Raw genomic sequence first — 21,952 nt, 5'->3', positions numbered from 1 at the left:
GCGGTGACGGTGTGAGGCACTGGAGACATCCCCGGAGTGTGCGGTGACGGTGTGAGGTGCTGGAGACGTCCCCGGAGTGTGCGGTGACGGTGTGAGGCACTGGAGACATCCCGGAGTGTGCGGTGACGGTGTGAGATGCTGGAGACGTCCCCGGAGTGTGCGGTGACGGTGTGAGATGCTGGAGACGTCCCCGGAGTGTGCGGTGACGGTGTGAGGCGCTGGAGACATCCTGGGGGTGTGCGGTGACGGTGTTGGACACGTCCCAATGTTTTCATTATCTCTGACAGATCTGGTAGATGAAAAACCGCAATGAACGCACAAACGGATATGGCAGCCTCTGCTATGTGCGCGTTCTCTGTTATCAGCGCTGACATATACCGCGGCCGTGCAGCGCCACATACACAACGTGCAGAACTCTCCTGTCAGGTCAGCGCCCACTAACCCCGCCCCCTGCCGTGAGTGACAGCTAAGCCCGGGACGTCATCAGTCGGCGTCGCGCTGACAGGAGGTTTGGTCCGCGCTGCTTTCCGTACTAACCTGTCACCGACCCGTGCGACTGCGACTGCGCAGGAGGAAGAGGAGGGGGGCGCCCCATGGTGTCCAAGGTGAGTGTCGGAACCTGACAGACGGTGCGGGGGAATGCTGGGACTTGTAGTTCTGTCACCGTATTCTCACTGTGGTGTATATATCTCAGCTCTGCAGACAGTCACAGTACAGAGGAGATTATACCTCATAGACCCATGTGAAGTGTATAGTGCAGAGCTCACAGCCCAGCATGCAGTGCGGCTGTCACTGCTCTCCTCACATTGACCTTACAGCACCAAGAAGCAGTGATGGAGATCACAGGACGGAGACGTCACTGATCTGTGGGAGAAGGAATCAACGGGATCACAACCGCTGGATTCACCTAGTCCGGAGTCTGGGCCTTGTGCAGAAATCCCGGCACCTCCGGCCTCGTAGACAAATCCCGGCACCCCCGGCCTCGTGCAGAAATCCCGGCACCTCCGGCCTCGTGTAGAAATCCCGGCACCTCCGGCCTCGTGTAGAAATCCCGGCACCCCCGGCCTCGTGCGGAAATCCCGGCACCCCCGGCCTCGTGCAGAAATCCCGGCACCTCCGGCCTCGTGCAGAAATCCCGGCACCTCCGGCCTCGTGTAGAAATCCCGGCACCCCCGGCCTCGTGCAGAAATCCCGGCACCCCCGGCCTCGTGCAGAAATCCCGGCACCTCCGGCCTCGTGCAGAAATCCCGGCACCCCCGGCCTCGTGCAGAAATCCCGGCACCTCCGGCCTCGTGTAGAAATCCCGGCACCTCCGGCCTCGTGTAGAAATCCCGGCACCCCCGGCCTCGTGCAGAAATCCCGGCACCCCCGGCCTCGTGTAGAAATCCCGGCACCTCCGGCCTCGTGCAGAAATCCCGGCACCCCCGGCCTCGTGCAGAAATCCCGGCACCTCCGGCCTCGTGTAGAAATCCCGGCACCTCCGGCCTCGTGTAGAAATCCCGGCACCTCCGGCCTCGTGCAGAAATCCCGGCACCTCCGGCCTCGTGCAGAAATCCCGGCACCTCCGGCCTCGTGGAGAAATCCCGGCACCTCCGGCCTCGTGTAGAAATCCCGGCACCCCCGGCCTCGTGCAGAAATCCCGGCACCTCCGGCCTCGTGCAGAAATCCCGGCACCTCCGGCCTCGTGCAGAAATCCCGGCACCTCCGGCCTCGTGCAGAAATCCCGGCACCTCCGGCCTCGTGCAGAAATCCCGGCACCTCCGGCCTCGTGCAGAAATCCCGGCACCTCCGGCCTCGTGCAGAAATCCCGGCACCTCCGGCCTCGTGCAGAAATCCCGGCACCCCCGGCCTCGTGCAGAAATCCCGGCACCTCCGGCCTCGTGCAGAAATCCGGGCACCCCCGGCCTCGTGCAGAAATCCCGGCACCTCCGGCCTCGTGCAGAAATCCCGGCACCCCCGGCCTCGTGCAGAAATCCCGGCACCTCCGGCCTCGTGCAGAAATCCCGGCACCTCCGGCCTCGTGTAGAAATCCCGGCACCTCCGGCCTCGTGGAGAAATCCCGCCACCTCCGGCCTCGTGGAGAAATCCCAGCACCCCAAGCCTCGTGCAGAAGTCCCGGCACCTTTGGCCTCGGCTGCAGGCACTGAGGTCATTAATGGTCGTCTGAGGAAAGAAATCATCAGGACCCGCTGCTGGCAGCTCCTGTGTAATCACCGACCAATGATGTCCCCAATGTGCTCGATGGAGACGCTGCCAGCATCTCCTGTGTAATCGCCAATCAATGACCCCTAGTGTGCTCCATGGAGACGAGTCCAGAAACGCTGCCGGCAGCTCCTGTGTAATCACCGACCAATTACCCCTAATGTGCTCGATGGAGACGCGCCCGACGCCATGGGAGCCGGTTCAGGCCACGCAGGAGGCTCACAGTAGTGCGAGGAACATGCGGTCGGGTTGTGTTGTACTGACAGGTCCCGGGAGACTTTCCCGTTTCCTCGTGAGGCCTCTCCATGGCGTCACCCATGTGGTCTCAGACCAATCTCTCCCTATCAGTGAATCCCAAAAAAATCAGGACTCCTCACCAAGGAGGACAAGTCTCCACTTCAGGGTGTATTGTTTATTTTAGTCTTCCTCTGGAAGGGAACACAAGGGAACGTCACACCGGTCCTGCTCCCGGAATTATGGTGTAGGGGGCATAATGTCCAGTAGCCGGACCCCTCCAGTCTTCATTCCAGGAGCACTGACAGCTCAGTGTAACCTTGTGGTGGGGTATACAGTGGTGTGGCCGTTTCTCCAAAGTGTCCCAGTAGCCAGTTTTCAGCATAACGCCCGGCTGTGTGATGAAGATCTGGAGTCAGTTCTCCAAGATATTTGGAACAACCTCCTGCTGAGATCTTTCATACACTGTGTGCGAGTGATGAGAAGACGTGATGGAGGCAGATGGGAACTGATAGAAATAAACTAGTAACGCTTCTATGTATGTAGCTTCTTACTCTGCATTTTTTATGCACCTGTATAAAACTTTTGCACAGCACTGTGTGTATATGTACATATATATTTATATATCTATATCGTACTCATCGCTGCTGTACCCCTTATTATGGAAAACTTCTGTTAACTTTTTTTCTTCCATCCAGATGCTGAAGGTGGCCGCGATACCGGTGGGGCTGGTCGTCTCCTCCTATGGCCTTTATGCAGTGTCTGACCGAGAGGCTAAAGGCGATCGTCTGAACCCCCACCAGGTAGCCAGGGTGCAGCGTCAGCCATGGTTGGGGGAGCAGATCTGGTGGTATTGGAGTGTTTTTAGTTTTTGCCCCCGCTCATCATCCCGATCTCTCTTTTCTTCCAGTTGTCAGTGTACGCCATCCCTCCACAAGAATCCAGATTTATTGAAGCATCGCCGGGCCGAGTGCAGTGCGTGGTCTCTGCTTTACGGAAAACAGTGTGGCCTGCGGTGACCTGGACTCAGGTAAGTTATGGTGCAGCGTGTCTTTTAAATGACCTATCATACTTAAAAATGAAAAAAAAACAAAATTAAAAATTCTACTTGCCTCATGGATTCCCCAGAGTTGTTCTCACAGAACTACCTTGGTGCTGTGGCAATCTCTGTGCTGCTGGTCAGCATAGGTGTGTGACTGCTGCAGCTGATCACTGGTTGAAGTGGTGATGACCCAGTTGTTGCTGCTGCCTGTGATTCGCTGCAGCCTGTGACTAGGCTGAGCGTACCAAATCCTTTATGGTGTGTTTCTCCTGTACTGGATTTTTCTCATTTTACTCACTTATCCTGTAAGAATCCTTTCGCTGTTTGCCAATATGGTGACTGTCATATACCCGGGCGGGGGAGGAGGCCTGAATGCTCTGGTTACATTGTATCACTCTGCTTCCTTCAGAACGCCTGCACCTCAGTCCGGAATGGAGTAGAAGAAACCATACAGTTTGGGAAAGGTGAGTGCTCGGCAGAAGATTCCCGCTGCGCTTCATTAGCTGTTTTACTGCACACTTTCTCCACTGAATGTAAGAACGGGGAAGAATCCTATGGAAACCTATTGGAACAGTTTAAATCCTCTTCACCCATATGCAAATTAGGTGGTAAGTGCTCTGGGCATGACAAAGCACTTGTCAAGCTTCCGGCTCCTGAGGTTCTTACCCTGCCCAGCACCAGCCTGTTTGAGCCATCAATGAAGCTCATCAAGCTAAACAACCTTGGGGAGGGAGGGCTCTTTAAGTGCATTTTCCCCCACTCAGACCACTTTCTGCATCATTTGCTTATGAAAGAAAACAGTAATTACTCAGGATGCAGCAATAGATGCACGATTTAAGGGTGATGGTGGATTTACATTTTAAGACTTGCATGCCCATACAAATGGTTTCTGGGGGTTTCTTACTGACAGGTTTCCTTTGAATACATGTGTAATAAATATACCGTAATTCTTGTGATTGGGTTTCATTAAAAATGTTGCTCCTTCGCCTTCTGTAGCCGCTGTGTGGCACTGTCTTATTGCTGACTGCAGAATGAGGTGACTGAGAATCTGTCAGTCAGCTCTCCCTGACAGGCTGGCCAGGGAATTTGTACCTATTTTGTTTTTTTTTTCTGAGCTCCTCTTAGCTGATGTATGACAACATCAACATTGATTATCCAGGAAAACGGAGCCTGTAAAAGCAAAATGTTGCAAAAGTATTAATGAAACCAACTGAAAAAATTATTGTTTTTTGCCCCAAATAAAATGGGGCTAATAAAAGTCCCTAAAGATGGGTAACACAGGACTTTGATGTTGATGACCTGTCCTTAGGATAAATCAGTATCAGATCGGCGGGGGTCTGGTACCGCCACCAGCCAGCTTTTTACAGGCCTTAGGCTATGTGCACACACTGCGAATTTTGCTGCGGATCTGCAGCGTTTTTGACGCTGCAGATTCACAGCTGTTTTCCATGAGTTTACAGTACCATGTAAACCTATGGAAAACAAAATCCGCAGTGCACAAGCTGTGGAAAGAAATGCGCAGAAACGCTGCGTTGTTTATTCTGCAGCATGTCAATTCTTTGTGCGGATTCCGCTGCGTTTTACACCTGCTCCATAATAGGTATCTGCAGGTGGAATCCGCACAACAACCGCGGTTTAGCCGCAGTGCGGTTTACCTGCGGATTTACAAAAACAGGTGCGGAAAAATCCGCAGAGATCCCACGTACGTGTGCACGTATCCTTAGGGCAAACAGCACAGCTCCATTCCCTGTATAGTGCCCGTTTTCAGTACTGCAGCTCCTTTCCCATTACAGTGAATAGGATCTGTAGTATCCAAGGATGGACACTACACAGTACAGACCTGTGGCATTTTGGATCCATACACCTAGCGGATCAGAGCAGGTGCTGGACACCCACTAATCTGTCCTAAAGATAAGTCTTCTATATATAAAGTGTTATGGCTGGCAATCAGGCAACACAGCGTGCAGTAATCAGCGCACATACAGAGATCTGGCAAAAACCAAAAACAATAGGACGAGCTCTGAGACGTGGAATCTCTGTAGACTGCAGTACCTGAACCTATCCTCACACAACTGTAAGCAGCAGTGGATTGCGCCTATCAACTACCTATGCAACTCGGCACTGCCTGAGGAGCTGACTAGCCTGAAGATAGAAATACAAGCCTGACTTACCTCAGAGAAATACCCCAAAGGAATAGGCAGCCCCCCACATATAATGACTGTTAGCAAGATGAAAAGACAAACGTAGGAATGAAATAGATTCAGCAAAGTGAGGCCCGATATTCTAGACAGAGCGAGGATAGCAAAGAGAACTATGCAGTCTACAAAAAACCCTAAAACGAAAACCACGCAAAGGGGCAAAAAGACCCACCGTGCCGAACTAACAGCACGGCGGTGCACCCCTTTGCTTCTCAGAGCTTCCAGCAAAAGTTAATAGCAAGCTGGACAGAAAAAACAGAAAACAAACTAGAAGCACTTATCTAGCAGAGCAGCAGGCCCAAGGAAAGATGCAGTAGCTCAGATCCAACACTGGAACATTGACAAGGAGCAAGGAAGACAGACTCAGGTGGAGCTAAATAGCAAGGCAGCCAACGAGCTCACCAAAACACCTGAGGGAGGAAGCCCAGAGACTGCAATACCACTTGTGACCACAGAAGTGAACTCAGCCACAGAATTCACAACAGTACCCCCCCCTTGAGGAGGGGTCACCGAACCCTCACCAGAACCCCCAGGCCGACCAGGATGAGCCACATGAAAGGCACGAACAAGATCTGGGGCATGGACATCAGAGGCAAAAACCCAGGAATTATCTTCCTGAGCATAACCCTTCCATTTGACCAGATACTGGAGTTTCCGTCTAGAGACACGAGAATCCAAAATCTTCTCCACAATATACTCCAATTCCCCCTCCACCAAAACAGGGGCAGGAGGCTCCACAGATGGAACCATAGGTGCCACGTATCTCCTCAACAACGACCTATGGAATACATTATGTATGGAAAAGGAGTCTGGGAGGGTCAGACGAAAAGACACCGGATTGAGAATCTCAGAAATCCTATACGGACCAATAAAACGAGGTTTAAATTTAGGAGAGGAAACCTTCATAGGTATATGACGAGAAGATAACCAAACCAGATCCCCAACACGAAGTCGGGGTCCCACACGGCGTCTGCGATTAGCGAAAAGCTGAGCCTTCTCCTGGGACAAGGTCAAATTGTCCACTACCTGAGTCCAGATCTGCTGCAACCTGTCCACCACATAATCCACACCAGGACAGTCCGAAGACTCAACCTGTCCTGAAGAGAAACGAGGATGGAACCCAGAATTGCAGAAAAATGGAGAGACCAAGGTAGCCGAGCTGGCCCGATTATTAAGGGCGAACTCAGCCAATGGCAAAAATGACACCCAATCATCCTGGTCAGCGGAAACAAAACATCTCAGATATGTTTCCAAGGTCTGATTGGTTCGTTCGGTCTGGCCATTAGTCTGAGGATGGAAGGCCGAGGAAAAAGATAGGTCAATGCCCATCCTACCACAAAAGGCTCGCCAGAACCTCGAGACAAACTGGGAACCTCTGTCAGAAACAATATTCTCAGGAATGCCATGTAAACGAACCACATGCTGGAAGAACAAAGGCACCAAATCAGAGGAGGAAGGCAATTTAACCAAGGGCACCAGATGGACCATTTTAGAAAAGCGATCACAGACCACCCAAATGACCGACATTTTTTGAGAAACGGGAAGGTCAGAAATGAAATCCATCGAAATATGTGTCCAAGGCCTCTTCGGGACCGGCAAGGGCAAAAGCAACCCACTGGCACGTGAACAGCAGGGCTTAGCCCTAGCACAAATTCCACAGGACTGCACAAAAGCACGCACATCCCGTGACAGAGATGGCCACCAGAAGGATCTAGCAACCAACTCCCTGGTACCAAAGATTCCTGGATGACCGGCCAGCACCGAACAATGAAGTTCAGAGATAACTTTACTAGTCCACCTATCAGGGACGAACAGTTTCTCGGCCGGACAACGATCAGGTTTATTAGCCTGAAATTTCTGCAACACTCTCCGCAAATCAGGGGAGATGGCAGACACAATGACTCCTTCCTTGAGGATACTCGCCGGCTCAGATAACCCCGGAGAGTCGGGCACAAAACTCCTAGACAGAGCATCCGCCTTCACATTTTTAGAGCCCGGAAGGTATGAAATCACAAAATCAAAACGAGCAAAAAATAACGACCAACGGGCCTGTCTAGGATTCAAGCGCTTGGCAGACTCAAGATAAGTAAGGTTCTTATGATCAGTCAAAACCACCACGCGATGCTTAGCACCCTCAAGCCAATGACGCCACTCCTCGAATGCCCACTTCATGGCCAGCAACTCTCGGTTGCCCACATCATAATTACGCTCAGCAGCAGAAAATTTCCTGGAAAAGAAAGCACATGGTTTGAACACTGAGCAACCAGAACCTCTCTGTGACAAAACCGCCCCTGCACCAATCTCAGAAGCATCAACCTCGACCTGGAACGGAAGAGAAACATCAGGTTGACACAACACAGGGGCACAGCAAAAACGACGCTTCAACTCCTGAAAAGCTTCCACGGCAGCAGAAGACCAATTAACCAAATCAGCACCCTTCTTGGTCAAATCGGTCAATGGTCTGGCAATGCTAGAAAAATTACAGATGAAGCGACGATAAAAATTAGCAAAGCCCAGGAATTTCTGCAAACTTTTTAGAGATGTCGGCTGAGTCCAATCCTGGATGGCCTGAACCTTAACCGGATCCATCTCGATAGTAGAAGGGGAAAAGATGAACCCCAAAAATGAAACTTTCTGCACACCGAAGAGACACTTTGATCCCTTCACGAACAAGGAATTAGCACGCAGTACCTGGAAAACCATTCTGACTTGCTTCACATGAGACTCCCAATCATCTGAGAAGATCAAAATGTCATCCAAGTAAACAATCAAGAATTTATCCAGATACTCACGGAAAATGTCATGCATAAAAGACTGAAAAACAGATGGAGCATTGGCAAGTCCGAACGGCATCACCAGATACTCAAAATGACCCTCGGGCGTATTAAATGCCGTTTTCCATTCATCTCCCTGCCTGATTCTCACCAGATTATACGCACCACGAAGATCAATCTTAGTAAACCAACTAGCCCCCTTAATCCGAGCAAACAAGTCAGAAATCAATGGCAAGGGATACTGAAACTTAACAGTGATCTTATTAAGAAGGCGGTAATCAATACACGGTCTTAGCGAACCATCCTTCTTGGCTACAAAAAAGAACCCTGCTCCCAATGGTGACGACGATGGGCGAATATGTCCCTTCTCCAGGGACTCCTTCACATAACTGCGCATAGCGGTGTGTTCAGGTACGGACAAATTAAATAAACGACCCTTAGGGAATTTACTACCAGGAATCAAATCGATAGCACAATCACAATTCCTATGCGGAGGTAGGGCATCAGACTTGGACTCTTCAAATACATCCTGAAAGTCCGACAAGAACTCTGGGATGTCAGAAGGAATGGATGACGAAATAGACAAAAATGGAACATCACCATGTACTCCCTGACAACCCCAGCTGGTTACCGACATAGAGTTCCAATCCAATATTGGATTATGGGTTTGTAGCCATGGCAACCCCAACACGACCACATCATGCAAATTATGCAGTACCAAAAAGCGAATAACTTCCTGATGTGCAGGAGCCATGCACATGGTCAGCTGGGCCCAGTACTGAGGCTTATTCTTGGCCAAAGGTGTAGCATCAATTCCTCTCAACGGAATAGGACACCGCAAAGGCTCCAAGAAAAATCCACAACGTTTAGCATAATCCAAATCCATCAGATTCAGGGCAGCGCCTGAATCCACAAACGCCATGACAGAATATGATGACAAAGAGCACATTAAGGTAATGGACAAAAGGAATTTGGACTGTACAGTACCAATAACGGCAGAGCTATCGAACCGCCTAGTGCGTTTAGGACAATTAGAAATAGCATGAGTAGAATCACCACAATAGAAACACAGTCTGTTCAGACGTCTGTGTTCGTGCCGTTCTACTTTAGTCATAGTCCTGTCGCACTGCATAGGCTCAGGCTTACTCTCAGACAATACCGCCAGATGGTGCACAGATTTACGCTCGCGCAAGCGACGACCGATCTGAATGGCCAAGGACATAGACTCATTCAAACCAGCAGGCATAGGAAATCCCACCATTACATCCTTAAGAGCTTCAGAGAGACCCTTTCTGAACAAAGCCGCTAGTGCAGATTCATTCCACAGAGTGAGTACTGACCATTTCCTAAATTTCTGACAATATACTTCTACATCATCCTGACCCTGGCATAAAGCCAGCAGATTTTTCTCAGCTTGATCCACTGAATTAGGCTCATCGTAAAGCAATCCCAGTGCCTGGAAAAATGCATCAACATTACTCAATGCAGAATCTCCTGGTGCAAGAGAAAACGCCCAGTCCTGTGGGTCGCCGCGCAAAAAAGAAATAATAATCAAAACCTGTTGAATAGGATTACCAGAAGAATGAGGTTTCAAGGCCAAAAATAGCTTACAATTATTTCTGAAACTCAGGAACTTAGTTCTGTCACCAAAAAACAAATCAGGAATCGGAATTCTTGGTTCTAGCATCGATTTCTGATCAATAGTATCTTGAATCTTTTGTACATTTACAACGAGATTATCCATTGAGGAGCACAGAGCCTGAATATCCATGTCCACAGCTGTGTCCTGAAGCACTCTAATGTCTAGGGGAAAAAAAAGACTGAAGACAGAGCTAAGAAAAAAAAATGATGTCAGAATTTCTTTTTTCCCTCTATTGGAAATCATTGGAGGGCTCCTTGTACTGTTATGGCTGGCAATCAGGCAACACAGCGTGCAGTAATCAGCGCACATACAGAGATCTGGCAATAACCAAAAACAATAGGACGAGCTCTGAGACGTGGAATCTCTGTAGACTGCAGTACCTGATCTATCCTCACACAACTGTAAGCAGCAGTGGATTGCGCCTATCAACTACCTATGCAACTCGGCACTGCCTGAGGAGCTGACTAGCCTGAAGATAGAAATACAAGCCTGACTTACCTCAGAGAAATACCCCAAAGGAATAGGCAGCCCCCCACATATAATGACTGTTAGCAAGATGAAAAGACAAACGTAGGAATGAAATAGATTCAGCAAAGTGAGGCCCGATATTCTAGACAGAGCGAGGATAGCAAAGAGAACTATGCAGTCTACAAAAAACCCTAAAACGAAAACCACGCAAAGGGGCAAAAAGACCCACCGTGCCGAACTAACAGCACGGCGGTGCACCCCTTTGCTTCTCAGAGCTTCCAGCAAAAGTTAATAGCAAGCTGGACAGAAAAAACAGAAAACAAACTAGAAGCACTTATCTAGCAGAGCAGCAGGCCCAAGGAAAGATGCAGTAGCTCAGATCCAACACTGGAACATTGACAAGGAGCAAGGAAGACAGACTCAGGTGGAGCTAAATAGCAAGGTAGCCAACGAGCTCACCAAAACACCTGAGGGAGGAAGCCCAGAGACTGCAATACCACTTGTGACCACAGAAGTGAACTCAGCCACAGAATTCACAACAATAAAGGCCCCTGTACACACAAGATGGATGGGTACGACAGACGACGTTCATCCTTTGTGTATGGGGGCTTCCAGACACTGATATTGGGGTAGAGAGGGATCGTGCAGTTCTATAGTAAGGGAAGAGGAGTGGAGCGGTAGCTTTCTTCTCTCCCTTTTGGAAACTCATGAACACACGGCCTTGCACCGATGTCTTTGGGGAAGTCTGGAGAGGCCAAGGTCGGACCTCAATCTCGTGTATGTAGAGCAGAGGTCCCCAACTCCAGTCCTCAAGGCCCACCAACAGGTCATGTTTTCAGGATTTCCTTAGTCTTGCCCAGGTAATAATTGCATCACCTGTGCAATGCAAAGGAAATCCTGAAAACATGACCTGTTGGTGGGCCTTGAGGACTGGAGTTGGGGACCTCTGATGTAGAGGATAAATCCTGGACTGTTCCGGCAGAATCGCGACATAACTGCGTGTGCAGTAGTCGTGGTTGTCGTATTCATTCCTGCACGTGACGTCTGTAGATGCGGCTGCACACAGACCGGACATCATGTAAGAAATTATCAGCCACCCGCCTGTGAAATCAATAACACTATTATTTTCCATCTCCCCCCTTTCTAGATAGTTTCGTTTACTTGAAGAATCCGCCCCCCGAGTTTCTGCCACGAGTGGGGATCATCTCAGTCAGTGGATTGGCCGGATTGGTGTTGGCCAGGAGAGGTGAGCTCCGGCTGTACAGTGTCACGTATCCCTATAAACAGGGAATCTGAGACCGTGGATGTGCGTGATAACGTAGCCCGCTGCAGTGGGGGATGTCGCGGCGCAATTAGAGGGGGAAAAATGTGCATCTCTAAAATGTTCACCCCCTGTGGGAAAAGCAGTGATAGAAGTGGTGGCAGCCATGTTGCTTTCCACCCAGCTTTCTCCAAAACCCAATAGGTTACTAACGTGTGTTTTATGGGAGACCAGATGTGAGCGTAGGGGCATGGGCCACAATTCAGTGGCCAACAGACTTGAGCTTGAAAGCATCATCCATATTTACGTCATGTTACTGCCCTCCATCGATCCTTAGGTGCAGTGATCACATCACGTCTACATCATGTTCTCAAGCCACCAATCGCTACTCAGTGGTCATGACCAGTGATTGTCAGCAGCGGTCACATGCTATAGATATGATGTCAACACTGAGAATTCATTTCCCAGATTATTGCCCTGGCTGGTAATAATTATCTGGCTGTCCATGAAATGAATGTGCCCTTTGATGCTCCGATATTTAGGGCTTGGGGTTATGCGTCATCGAACCAGACACTAAAGTGATAATCCTGGAAACTCGTTACATTGTGTCTTTTATGACTTGTATCGAGGTCACAAAGTATCATGAATATAAATTAAATTGACCTTTCTCCGTCTGCTCTTTATTTTATAGGCTCCAGGCTGAAGAAGCTCGTGTACCCGACGGGTCTGGCCGCCTTGGGCGCATCCGTCTGTTATCCCGCACACGCAGTTATTTTTGCCAAGGTAAAGATGTTCTCACCCTCGATGTGTGTTTAGCACATGTCGGAGACGGGAGGGGGTTGTGCTAGGACTGGTAATCATGACATAAGAGAATCCAGCACATTCCACATCTCTGCTTGCTGTCAGTGAATTGTAAGATGCGTTGTAGCAGATATGATGATGTGACTGTCTGACGCCCGCTTGATACGATTCCTCAGGTAACCGGTAAGAAGTTATACAGCGCTGGTCATTGGACGTATGATGGCGTGAGCTCGTTGTGGAGGACGAAACCACAGAACGAAGTAGCTATGCCAGTCAGATCAGAGGACACAAAGGTAAATGGAATATTAAAGGGGCCGTCCACTGTTGGGGGCACTTTTTTTTTTTATGAAATGTATTTATTTTAGGCTCAAAATCAAATTTACATCTGAGTTTCATGTTGCACCGTTTATTGCTGTCTGCAGAATCGGTTTAACTGAGGATCTGTCAGTGAGCTCATTCTGACGGGAGAGATGGTAACCCGTTTGTCTTTTTCTGAGCTCCTCTCAGCTGATTTATGGCCACAGACCACATTAAAGTTGAATGTGCAGCAAAACAAAGAGCCTTCAAGAACAAAACTGTGAAAAAGTTTAATGAAACCCAATTGTAAAAATTATTTTTAACCCGAAACATAAGTGGGAGGAGTCATCCCTTTTACCCCTTCACGGCGCAGCCCTTTTTATTTTATTTCTGTTGTCCTCCCCTTCTTCCCAGAGCCATCACTATTTTATTGTTCTGTCGACATTGTTTTTTTGCGGGATGAGTTGTACTTTTGGATGACACCATTCATTTTACCACATATTGTACACAAAAGCGGGAAAAAATTCCAAATTTGGTGAAATTGTGAAAAAAACACAATTCTGACATATTTTGGGAAATGTTTTTATGGTAAAAGTGACCATGCAATATGATTTTCCCCATCAGTACAATTACGGCGATGCCAAACATGTCCAGTTTTTTTATTTTAGTGGTGGAAAAAAAAATCTGAAGTTTGCAAAAAAAACATTTTTGGAGTTGTCGCCACTTTCTGAGACATTTTGGAGATGGAGAGGTGTGATGGTTCTTTTTTGCAGGGCGTGACATTTTTATTGATGTCATTTTGGGATAGATGTGACTTTTTGATCGCTTGTTACAGCATTTTTTTTGTGGAATTGTGCTGACCAAAAAAATATAATTTTGTTGTCCTTGAATTTTTTTCTGTTTAGGATGTTCACCGATCTGGTTAACTGTTTTCATGTTTTAACAGATTGGACTTTTCTGAAAGCAGCGATTACAAATATGTGTATTTCTTTAATTTTTAAATTTCTTTATTTTCACTGGGGGGAAGGGAGGTCGGTTGAACCTTTTTTTTTTTTTTTCGTATTTTTTTAAAACTATTTTTTTTTACTGATCTTGTTCGCCCCTTTAGAGCGCTTGAAGATGCGATCGTCTTATTGCTTGTGCTATATACAGTGATGCCACAGCTTTGCGGCATATAGCAGAAATCACCGTCTCATTTGAAGTTCGGCCACAAACAGAGTTTCAAAGGAGTTCCGTAATGACAAGCATGGGGGTCATCTGCTGACCCCCGGCTGTCATGGCAACCCATCGGCAATCCATGATTACATCAAGGGTGCACTGATGGGCGGAAGTAACTACATGCACGCTCGTCAGCGGGAGTTAAATGCTGCTGTCAGAGATTGACAGGTGCATTTAACAGGTTATCAATCGTGAGCTCCGCTCCACCCGTCATTGTTATCGGCAGGTCATGGTTGTAATTCACAGCCATTGCCTGCTGTCTATGGGGCAGGCTCACTGCATGAGCCCGCACCATACACCCCCTTTCGATTTGCGGCATATATATATATGGCACATGTCATAAAAGGGTTAAGGGCAGGTGAACACTAATCTTAAACATTTGCAGCTAATTGCACAGTGAATCTTTGTTAGGATTTGCCCTTTGTAATTCCGTGGTGCTAATTTGTAGCCTTTTACCCCAGAATCTGCAGCGATCGTGGACATGGTGCAGAGTTTACGAACTGCAGCTCACCCAGTGTTACTCAGCCTGTACTGATCCGAATATTGCTCCCATTCCTGACAGGAGGCTCTGAGAGAAGAGGACCGCGGTGCGGCAGAGTCCCCCGCAGAGCACCGGGAACCGACCAGCTCACCGGCACCGCCGAGCTCATCATTGCCTATAGATCCAGCAGAGCCCAGTGCCACCAGTGTCCCCACAGGTAAATTTACCACTACCATTATTGGCTTGTGTAAACTTCAGCTGATGCACCAGCAAAGCACTGCTCCAATCACCTAATCATGGTGGCATTATAGCACTCGCTATAGCCACCATGTGCGTTACCGACAGCGATGATATTCTGTGCTCGTAAATCTGCTTATATGTAGCTGTACGCCATATACCTGCCGGCATCCCGAGCTCCTCTATTGATTTGTTTTCTTGGCATGACCTCATTGTAGTGATGTGATGCTGTGCCAGAACTATAAATCAAGAGGAGCAGGGATGCCGGCAGGTTGGAGATGGTTTACAGGGATCTGGTCCCCGTGAACACTGACAACTGACCTGGTCGCATCAGGTTTGTGGATAATGGGGATCAAATCAAAAAATTCCCAGCCCACGGAATTCTAGAGGTTTCTGTTGGTAACATATACCCTACCTGGCCAGAGGTTGGAGCCCCTCTCAACGATGTCTGGCTTTAGCTGTTATGGACTTACTTTGGTTGGAGTAGTGGTATTGCAGCCACTAGGGTCAGCATCGGTATCTGGAATACTCAGGAATAGCCAGGGATCGGTACACAGGAGCAGCAGTATAGTTGAAGGATCTGCAGGTAGTGTAGTCAGGAATAGCCAGGGGTCAGTACACGGGAGCAGCAGTATAGTTGAAGGATCTGCAGGTAGTGTAGTCAGGAATAGCCAGGGGTCAGTACACGGGAGCAGCAGTATAGTTGAAGGATCTGCAGGTAGTGTAGTCAGGAATAGCCAGGGGTCAGTGCACGGGAGCAGCAGTATAGTTGAAGGATCAGCAGGTAGTGTAGTCAGGAATAGCCAGAGGTCAGTACACGGGAGCAGCAGTATAGTTGAAGGATCAGCAGGTAGTGTAGTCAGGAATAGCCAGGGGTCAGTACACAGGAGCAGCAGTATAGTTGAAGGATCAGCAGGTAGTGTAGTCAGGAATAGCCAGGGGTCAGTACACGGGAGCAGCAGTATAGTTGAAGGATCAGTAGGTAGCGTAGTCAGGAATAGCCAGGGGTCAGTACACGGGAGCAGCAGTATAGTTGAAGGATCAGCAGGTAGTGTAGTCAGGAATAGCCAGGGGTCAGTACACGGGAGCAGCAGTATAGTTGAACGATCAGTAGGTAGCGTAGTCAGGAATAGCCAGGGGTCAGTACACGGGAGCAGCAGTATAGTTGAAGGATCAGCAGGTAGTGTAGTCAGGAATAGCCAGAGGTCAGTACACGGGAGCAGCAGTATAGTTGAACGATCAGTAGGTAGCGTAGTCAGGAATAGCCAGGGGTCAGTACACGGGAGCAGCAGTATAGTTGAAGGATCAGCAGGTAGTGTAGTCAGGAATAGCCAGGGGTCAGTACACAGGAGCAGCAGTATAGTTGAAGGATCAGTAGGTAGCGTAGTCAGGAATAGCCAGAGGTCAGTACACGGGAGCAGCAGTATAATTGAAGGATCAGCAGGTAGTGTAGTCAGGAATAGCCAGAGGTCAGTACACGGGAGCAGCAGAATAGTTGAAGGATCAGTAGGTAGCGTAGTCAGGAATAGCCAGAGGTCAGTACACGGGAGCAGCAGTATAGTTGAAGGCTCAGCAGGTAGCGTAGTCAGGAATAGCCAGGGAGTCAGTACATGGGAGCAGCAGTATATTTGAAGGATCAGCAGGTAGTGTAGTCAGGAATAGCCAGGAGTCCGTACACGGGAGCAGCAGTATAGTTGAAGGATCTGCAGGCAGCGTAGTCAGGAATAGCCAGGAGTCAGTACACGGGAGCAGCAGTATAGTTGAAGGATCTGCAGGCAGCGTAGTCAGGAATAGCCAGGAGTCAGTACATAGTAGCAGCAGAATAGTCTTGGAAACAAGTGCAATTAAGTAGGATGTTCTATCAGGGTGGAGACATTTGGAAACAACACAGGTACTAGTATCTGGGTCAGGAAGGAAATGTCCAGCAAGCTGAATAGCTCAGAGGGATGAGCTGCTGTCTGGTGCACAAGAACTGCTGGGTTTTAACCCCTTAATGACTGCCGATACGCCTTTTAACAACAGCAGTTAAGGGTACTTATTCCGCAGCTTCGCTTTTTAATGGCGCTAATAAATAGGTGTATAGCGCCCCCCAGAGTCGGAATTTCTCCGGGGTCTCGGCTGCCGGGTAGCTGAGACCCCAGAGAACATGACTCGGGACGGCCACCAAAAAAAGTCAGATTTTTCCCATTTAACCCCTTTCTGACATGTGACGTACTATCCCGTCGAGGTGGGGTGGGCCCGTATGACCACCGACGGGATAGTACGTCATACGTGATCAGCCACGCTCACGGGGGGAGCGTGGCCGATCGCGGCCGGGTGTCAGCTGACTATTGCAGCTGACATCCGGCACTATGTGCCAGGAGCAGTCACGGACCGCCCCCAGCACATTAACCCCCGGCACACTGCGATCAAACATGATCGCAGTGTGCCGGTGGTATAGGGAAGCATCGCGCAGGGAGGGGGCTCCAGGCGGGCTTCCCTGAGACCCCCAGAGCAACGCGATGTGATTGCGTTGCTGCGAGGGTCTCTTACCTCCTCCTCCCTGCAGCAGGCCTGGATCCAAGATGGCCGCAGCATCCGGGTCCTGCAGGGAGGTGGCTTCACAGCTCCTGCTCAGAGCAGGCGCCGGGAAGCCTCACTGCTCTGTGCATGTCAGATCGCTGATCTGACACAGTGCACAGCAAAGTGTCAGATCAGCGATCTTACACTATAACATGATGCCCCCCCCCCCCGGGGGCAATGTTATAGTTTAAAAAAAATATATATTTTTCGAACAGTGCCAATACTTTTGTCCACCCCCTTTTTTATGTTTGATGTGGAATTATATCCAATTTGGCTTTAGGACCATTCTTTTTGTATTTTTTCATTTAAGACAAATTGAATGAAGATAATACCAAATATAGTATGTAGCCTCATCAGTCCTGGTATACACATGGATTCTCAATTTAGTGTTTTTAACAGTTCAAATAAAATTTAGTTTTAATAGAACAATTTTTGGGTGAACATTGTTCATGCTTGTGCTCTTATCCATCATTCTCTGTGCCAGGTTCCTGCAAGTTAATCTCTATTTTTGAAGAATTTGTTGCAATGCTATGCCACAAGACAAAAGTAAAGTAATGTTAAAAGAAACCCTGCACATTATTATTATTATTATTATTTATTTATTTATATAGCACCATTAATTCCATGGTGCTGAACATGAGACTTGGTTACATCAAAATACAAATATCACTTACAGTAAACAAAACTAACAATGACAGACTGATACAGAGGGGCGAGGACCCTGCCCTTGCGGGCTTACATTCTACAGGATGGTGGGGAAGGAGACAGTAGGTCGGGGGTTGCAGTAGCTCCGATGGTGTTGAGGTGGCCGTGTGGTCATTACAGGCTGTAAGCTTCTTTGAAGAGATGGGTTTTTAGGTTTCTTTTGAAGGATCCAAATGTGGTTGATAACCGGACGTGTTGGGGCACAGAATTCCAGAGGATGGGGGATATTCGGGAGAAGTCTTGGAGGCGATTGAGTGAGTAGCAAATAAGCATGGAGGAGAGAAGGAGGTCTTGGGAGGATCGGAGATTACGTGAGGGAAGATATTGGGAGATTAGTTTGGAAACATACGGAGGAGACCGGTTATGGATGGCTTTGTAGGTCAGTGTTAGGCTATATTCACACTTAGCGGTTTTTACCGCGGAACCGCCGCGATTTTGATGCTGCGGGTCCGCAGCAGTTTCCATAGCGTTTACAGTAACATGTAAACCCTATGGAAACCACAAACCGCTGTGCACATGCTGCGGGAAAAACCGCGCGGGAACGCAGCGGTTTACAACCCGCAGCATGTCACTTCTTTGTGCAGAATCGCTGCGATTCTGCACCCATAGGAATACATTGAACCGCTTACTTCCCGCATGGGGCTGTGCCCACATTGCGGGAAGTAAGCGGATAATGTGCGGGTGGTACCCGGGGTGGAGGAGAGGAGACTCTCCTCCAGGCCCTGGGAACCATATTTGGGGTTAAAAAATAAAAAATCTGGTTATACTCACCCTCTGATGTCCGGAGCTCCTGGGCGCTGCACGCGGCTGTCCGGTCAGAGTTGCTGTGCGACCAGGACCTGCGGTGACGTCGCGGTCACATGACCGTGACGTCACGAAGGGTCCTTCTTGCACAGCATCTCTGGAACCGGACCGCCGGGTGCAGCGCCGAGGGATCGGGACGTCAGAGGGTGAGTATAACCAATTTTTATTATTTTTAACATTACTATTGATGCTGCATATTGCTGCATATGCAGCATCAATAGTATAGGCGGAAACCCGCAGCGGAACCCGCGGAACAAACCGCGATAAATCTGCAGGGAGAACCGCAGTTGTTTTGCCCTGCAGATTTATCAAATCCGCTGCGGGAGAACCCGCAGGGACCCGACGCAAGGTGTGAACATAGCCTTAGTAGTTTAAACTGGATATGCTGAGGGAATGGGAGACAGTGCAGAGATTTGTAGAGAGGGGAAGCGGAGGAGTAGCGAGGAGAGAGATGTATTAGTCGGGCAGCAGAGTTAAGGACGGACTGGAGGGGTGGGAGAGTGTTAGAGGGGAGGCTACAGAGGAGGATGTTGCAGTAGTCGAGGCGGGAGATGATTAGGGCATGCACGAGCATTTTGGTAGAGTGAGGGGTGAGGAAAGAACGGATTCTGGAAATATTTTTGAGCTGGAGGCGACAGGAGGTGGCAAGAGCTTGGATGTGCGGTTTGAAGGAACAGGGGAAAGTGTGATTTCATTTATTTTGATAGATCAGGGAGGGAAGATATGCGTGATGGAGGAAAGAGAATTAGTTCAGATTTGTCCACGCTGAGATTGAGGAAGCGAGAGGAGAAGAATTTGGATATGGCTGATAGACACTCCGGGATTCTGGAGAGCAGAGCGGTGACATCTGGGCCAGAGAGGTAGATCTGAGTATCATCGGCATATAGATGATACTGGAAGCCATAGGACTTTATGAGTTGTCCCAGGCCGAGTGTATAGATTGAGAAGAGAAGAGGTCCTAGGACAGAGCCTTGGGGGACACCAACAGAGAAGGGGCGAGATGAGGAGGTAGTATGGGAGTAGGAAACGCTAAATGTGCGGTTGGTGATGTATGAGGAGATCCAGGACAGGGTGAGGTCTTTGACACCGAAGGAAGAGAGGATCTGTAGTAGGAGGCAGTGGTCAACTGTGTGGAAGGCAGAGGACAGGTCTAGAAGGAGGAGTATAGAGAATTATCTGTTAGCTTTGGCTGTAAGTAAGTCGTTAGTAATTTTGGTCAGGGCTGTCTCAGGAATGGTGGGGACAGAAGCCAGATTGTAGGTTGTTGAAGAGAGAGTTAAGGTACCTTCACACATAACGATATTGTTAACGATATCGTTGCTATTTGTGACGTAGCAACGATATCGTTAATGAAATCGTTATGTGTGACAGCGACCAACGATCAGGCCCCTGCTGGGAGATCGTTGGTCGCTGAAGAAAGTCCAGAACTTTATTTCGTCGCTGGACTCCTGCTAACATCGCTGGATCGGCGTGTGTGACACCGATCCAACGATGTCTTCACTGGTAACCAGGGTAAACATCGGGTAACTAAGCGCAGGGCCGCGCTTAGTAACCCGATGTTTACCCTGGTTACCATGCTAAAAGTAAAAAAAAACAAACACTACATACTTACCTACAGCCGTCTGTCCTCCAGCGCTGTGCTCTGCTCTCCTCCTGTACTGGCTGTGAGCCGGAAAGCAGAGCGGTGACGTCACCGCTCTGCTTTCCGGCTCCCAGACAGTACAGGAGGAGAGCAGAGAAGCAGAGCGCAGCGCTGGAGGACAGACAGCTGTAGGTAAGTATGTACTGTTTGTTTTTTTTTACTTTTAGCATGGTAACCAGGGTAAACATCGGGTTACTAAGCGCGGCCCTGCGCTTAGTTACCCGATGTTTACCCTGGTTACCGGCATCGTTGGTCGCTGGAGAGCGGTCTGTGTGACAGCTCTCCAGCGACCAAACAGCGACGCTGCAGCGATTCGGATCGTTGTCGGTATCGCTGCAGCGTCGCTAAATGTGAAGGGGCCTTTAGATGCAAAGTGAGAGGAAAGTTCAGCGTGGACATGCTGCTCAAGGAGTTTGGAAGCAAATGGGAGCAAAGATATGGGGCGATAGCTGGACATGGCGCTCGGGTCAAGGGATGGCTTTTTGAGGATAGGTGTGATTGTGGCATGTTTGAAAGCAGAGGGGAAGGTACCAGAAGTTAGTGATAGGTTGAAGAGATGAGTTGGGGATGGGATTAGTGTGGTGGTGAGGTTGGGGGGGAGGTGGGATGGGATGGGGTCAAGCGCATGATGGATTGGTCCCTGGGCTAATAAATAGGTGCAGAACATTTTGACTATACAATCGGCTTAATGTACCGAGAATAAGAATCTGCGTTATTCCTCTCAAAAATGAATCAGTAAGTTTTATGTATCTGAAAAAAGTACCGTATATACTCGAGTATAAGCCGAGATTTTCAGCCCAAATTTTTGGGCTGAAAGTGCCCCTCTCGGCTTATACTCGAGTCACGGTCTGTGGCAGGGTCGGCGGGTGAGGGGGAGAGAGGACTGTCATATACTTACCTAGTCCCGGCGGTCCTGACGCTCCCCCTGCCTGTCACACTGTCTTCGGGTGCCGCAGCTCTTCCCCTGTACAGTGGTCACGTGGGACCACTCATTAAACTTATGAATATGGACTCCACTCCCATAGGGGTGGAGCCGCATATTCATTTCTCTAATCAGCGGTAACGGTGACCGCTGATAGAGAAAGAAGCTGCGGCACCCGGAGACCAGCTGTCCGGGAGAAGGAGCCAGGGGCCGCGCCGGGAGCAGGTGAGTATGTCATATTTACCTGTCCACGATCCACACGCCGGGCGCCACTCCGTCTTCCCGGCGTCTCTCCGCTCTGACTGTGCAGGTCAGAGGGCGCGATGACACATATAGTGTGCGTGCCGCCCTCTGCCTGATCAGTCAGTGCAGAGAGACGCCGGGACCGGACGCTGGGAGCTGCAAGCAAGAGAGGTGAGTATGTGTTTTTTTTTTTGTTTTTTTTATTGCAGCAGCAGCAGC

At 49.2% G+C, this 21,952-nt stretch overlaps 1 protein-coding gene across 2 annotated transcripts in view; it reads left to right on the top strand.

Annotated features, from left to right (window-relative positions):
* The first annotated feature begins 506 nt into the window (after nt 1-506).
* The window catches only part of APOOL (apolipoprotein O like), a 45,393-nt gene continuing 23,947 nt past the window's right edge, over nt 507-21,952 (top strand). For both annotated transcript variants that reach the window (XM_069746116.1, XM_069746114.1), the window contains exons 1-8: nt 507-605; nt 3,135-3,239; nt 3,347-3,466; nt 3,888-3,942; nt 11,708-11,806; nt 12,513-12,604; nt 12,799-12,915; nt 14,700-14,835. In XM_069746116.1, coding sequence (XP_069602217.1) covers nt 594-605; nt 3,135-3,239; nt 3,347-3,466; nt 3,888-3,942; nt 11,708-11,806; nt 12,513-12,604; nt 12,799-12,915; nt 14,700-14,835 — 736 coding nt within the window. In that variant the 5' untranslated portion in view covers nt 507-593. The remainder of the gene's footprint in view (nt 606-3,134; nt 3,240-3,346; nt 3,467-3,887; nt 3,943-11,707; nt 11,807-12,512; nt 12,605-12,798; nt 12,916-14,699; nt 14,836-21,952) is intronic.

This window comes from Ranitomeya imitator, chromosome 2 (genome assembly GCF_032444005.1).
Source record: "Ranitomeya imitator isolate aRanImi1 chromosome 2, aRanImi1.pri, whole genome shotgun sequence".
In the NCBI taxonomy this organism is placed as follows: domain Eukaryota; kingdom Metazoa; phylum Chordata; class Amphibia; order Anura; family Dendrobatidae; genus Ranitomeya; species Ranitomeya imitator.
This window is presented reverse-complemented; position numbering and strand designations above follow the sequence as displayed.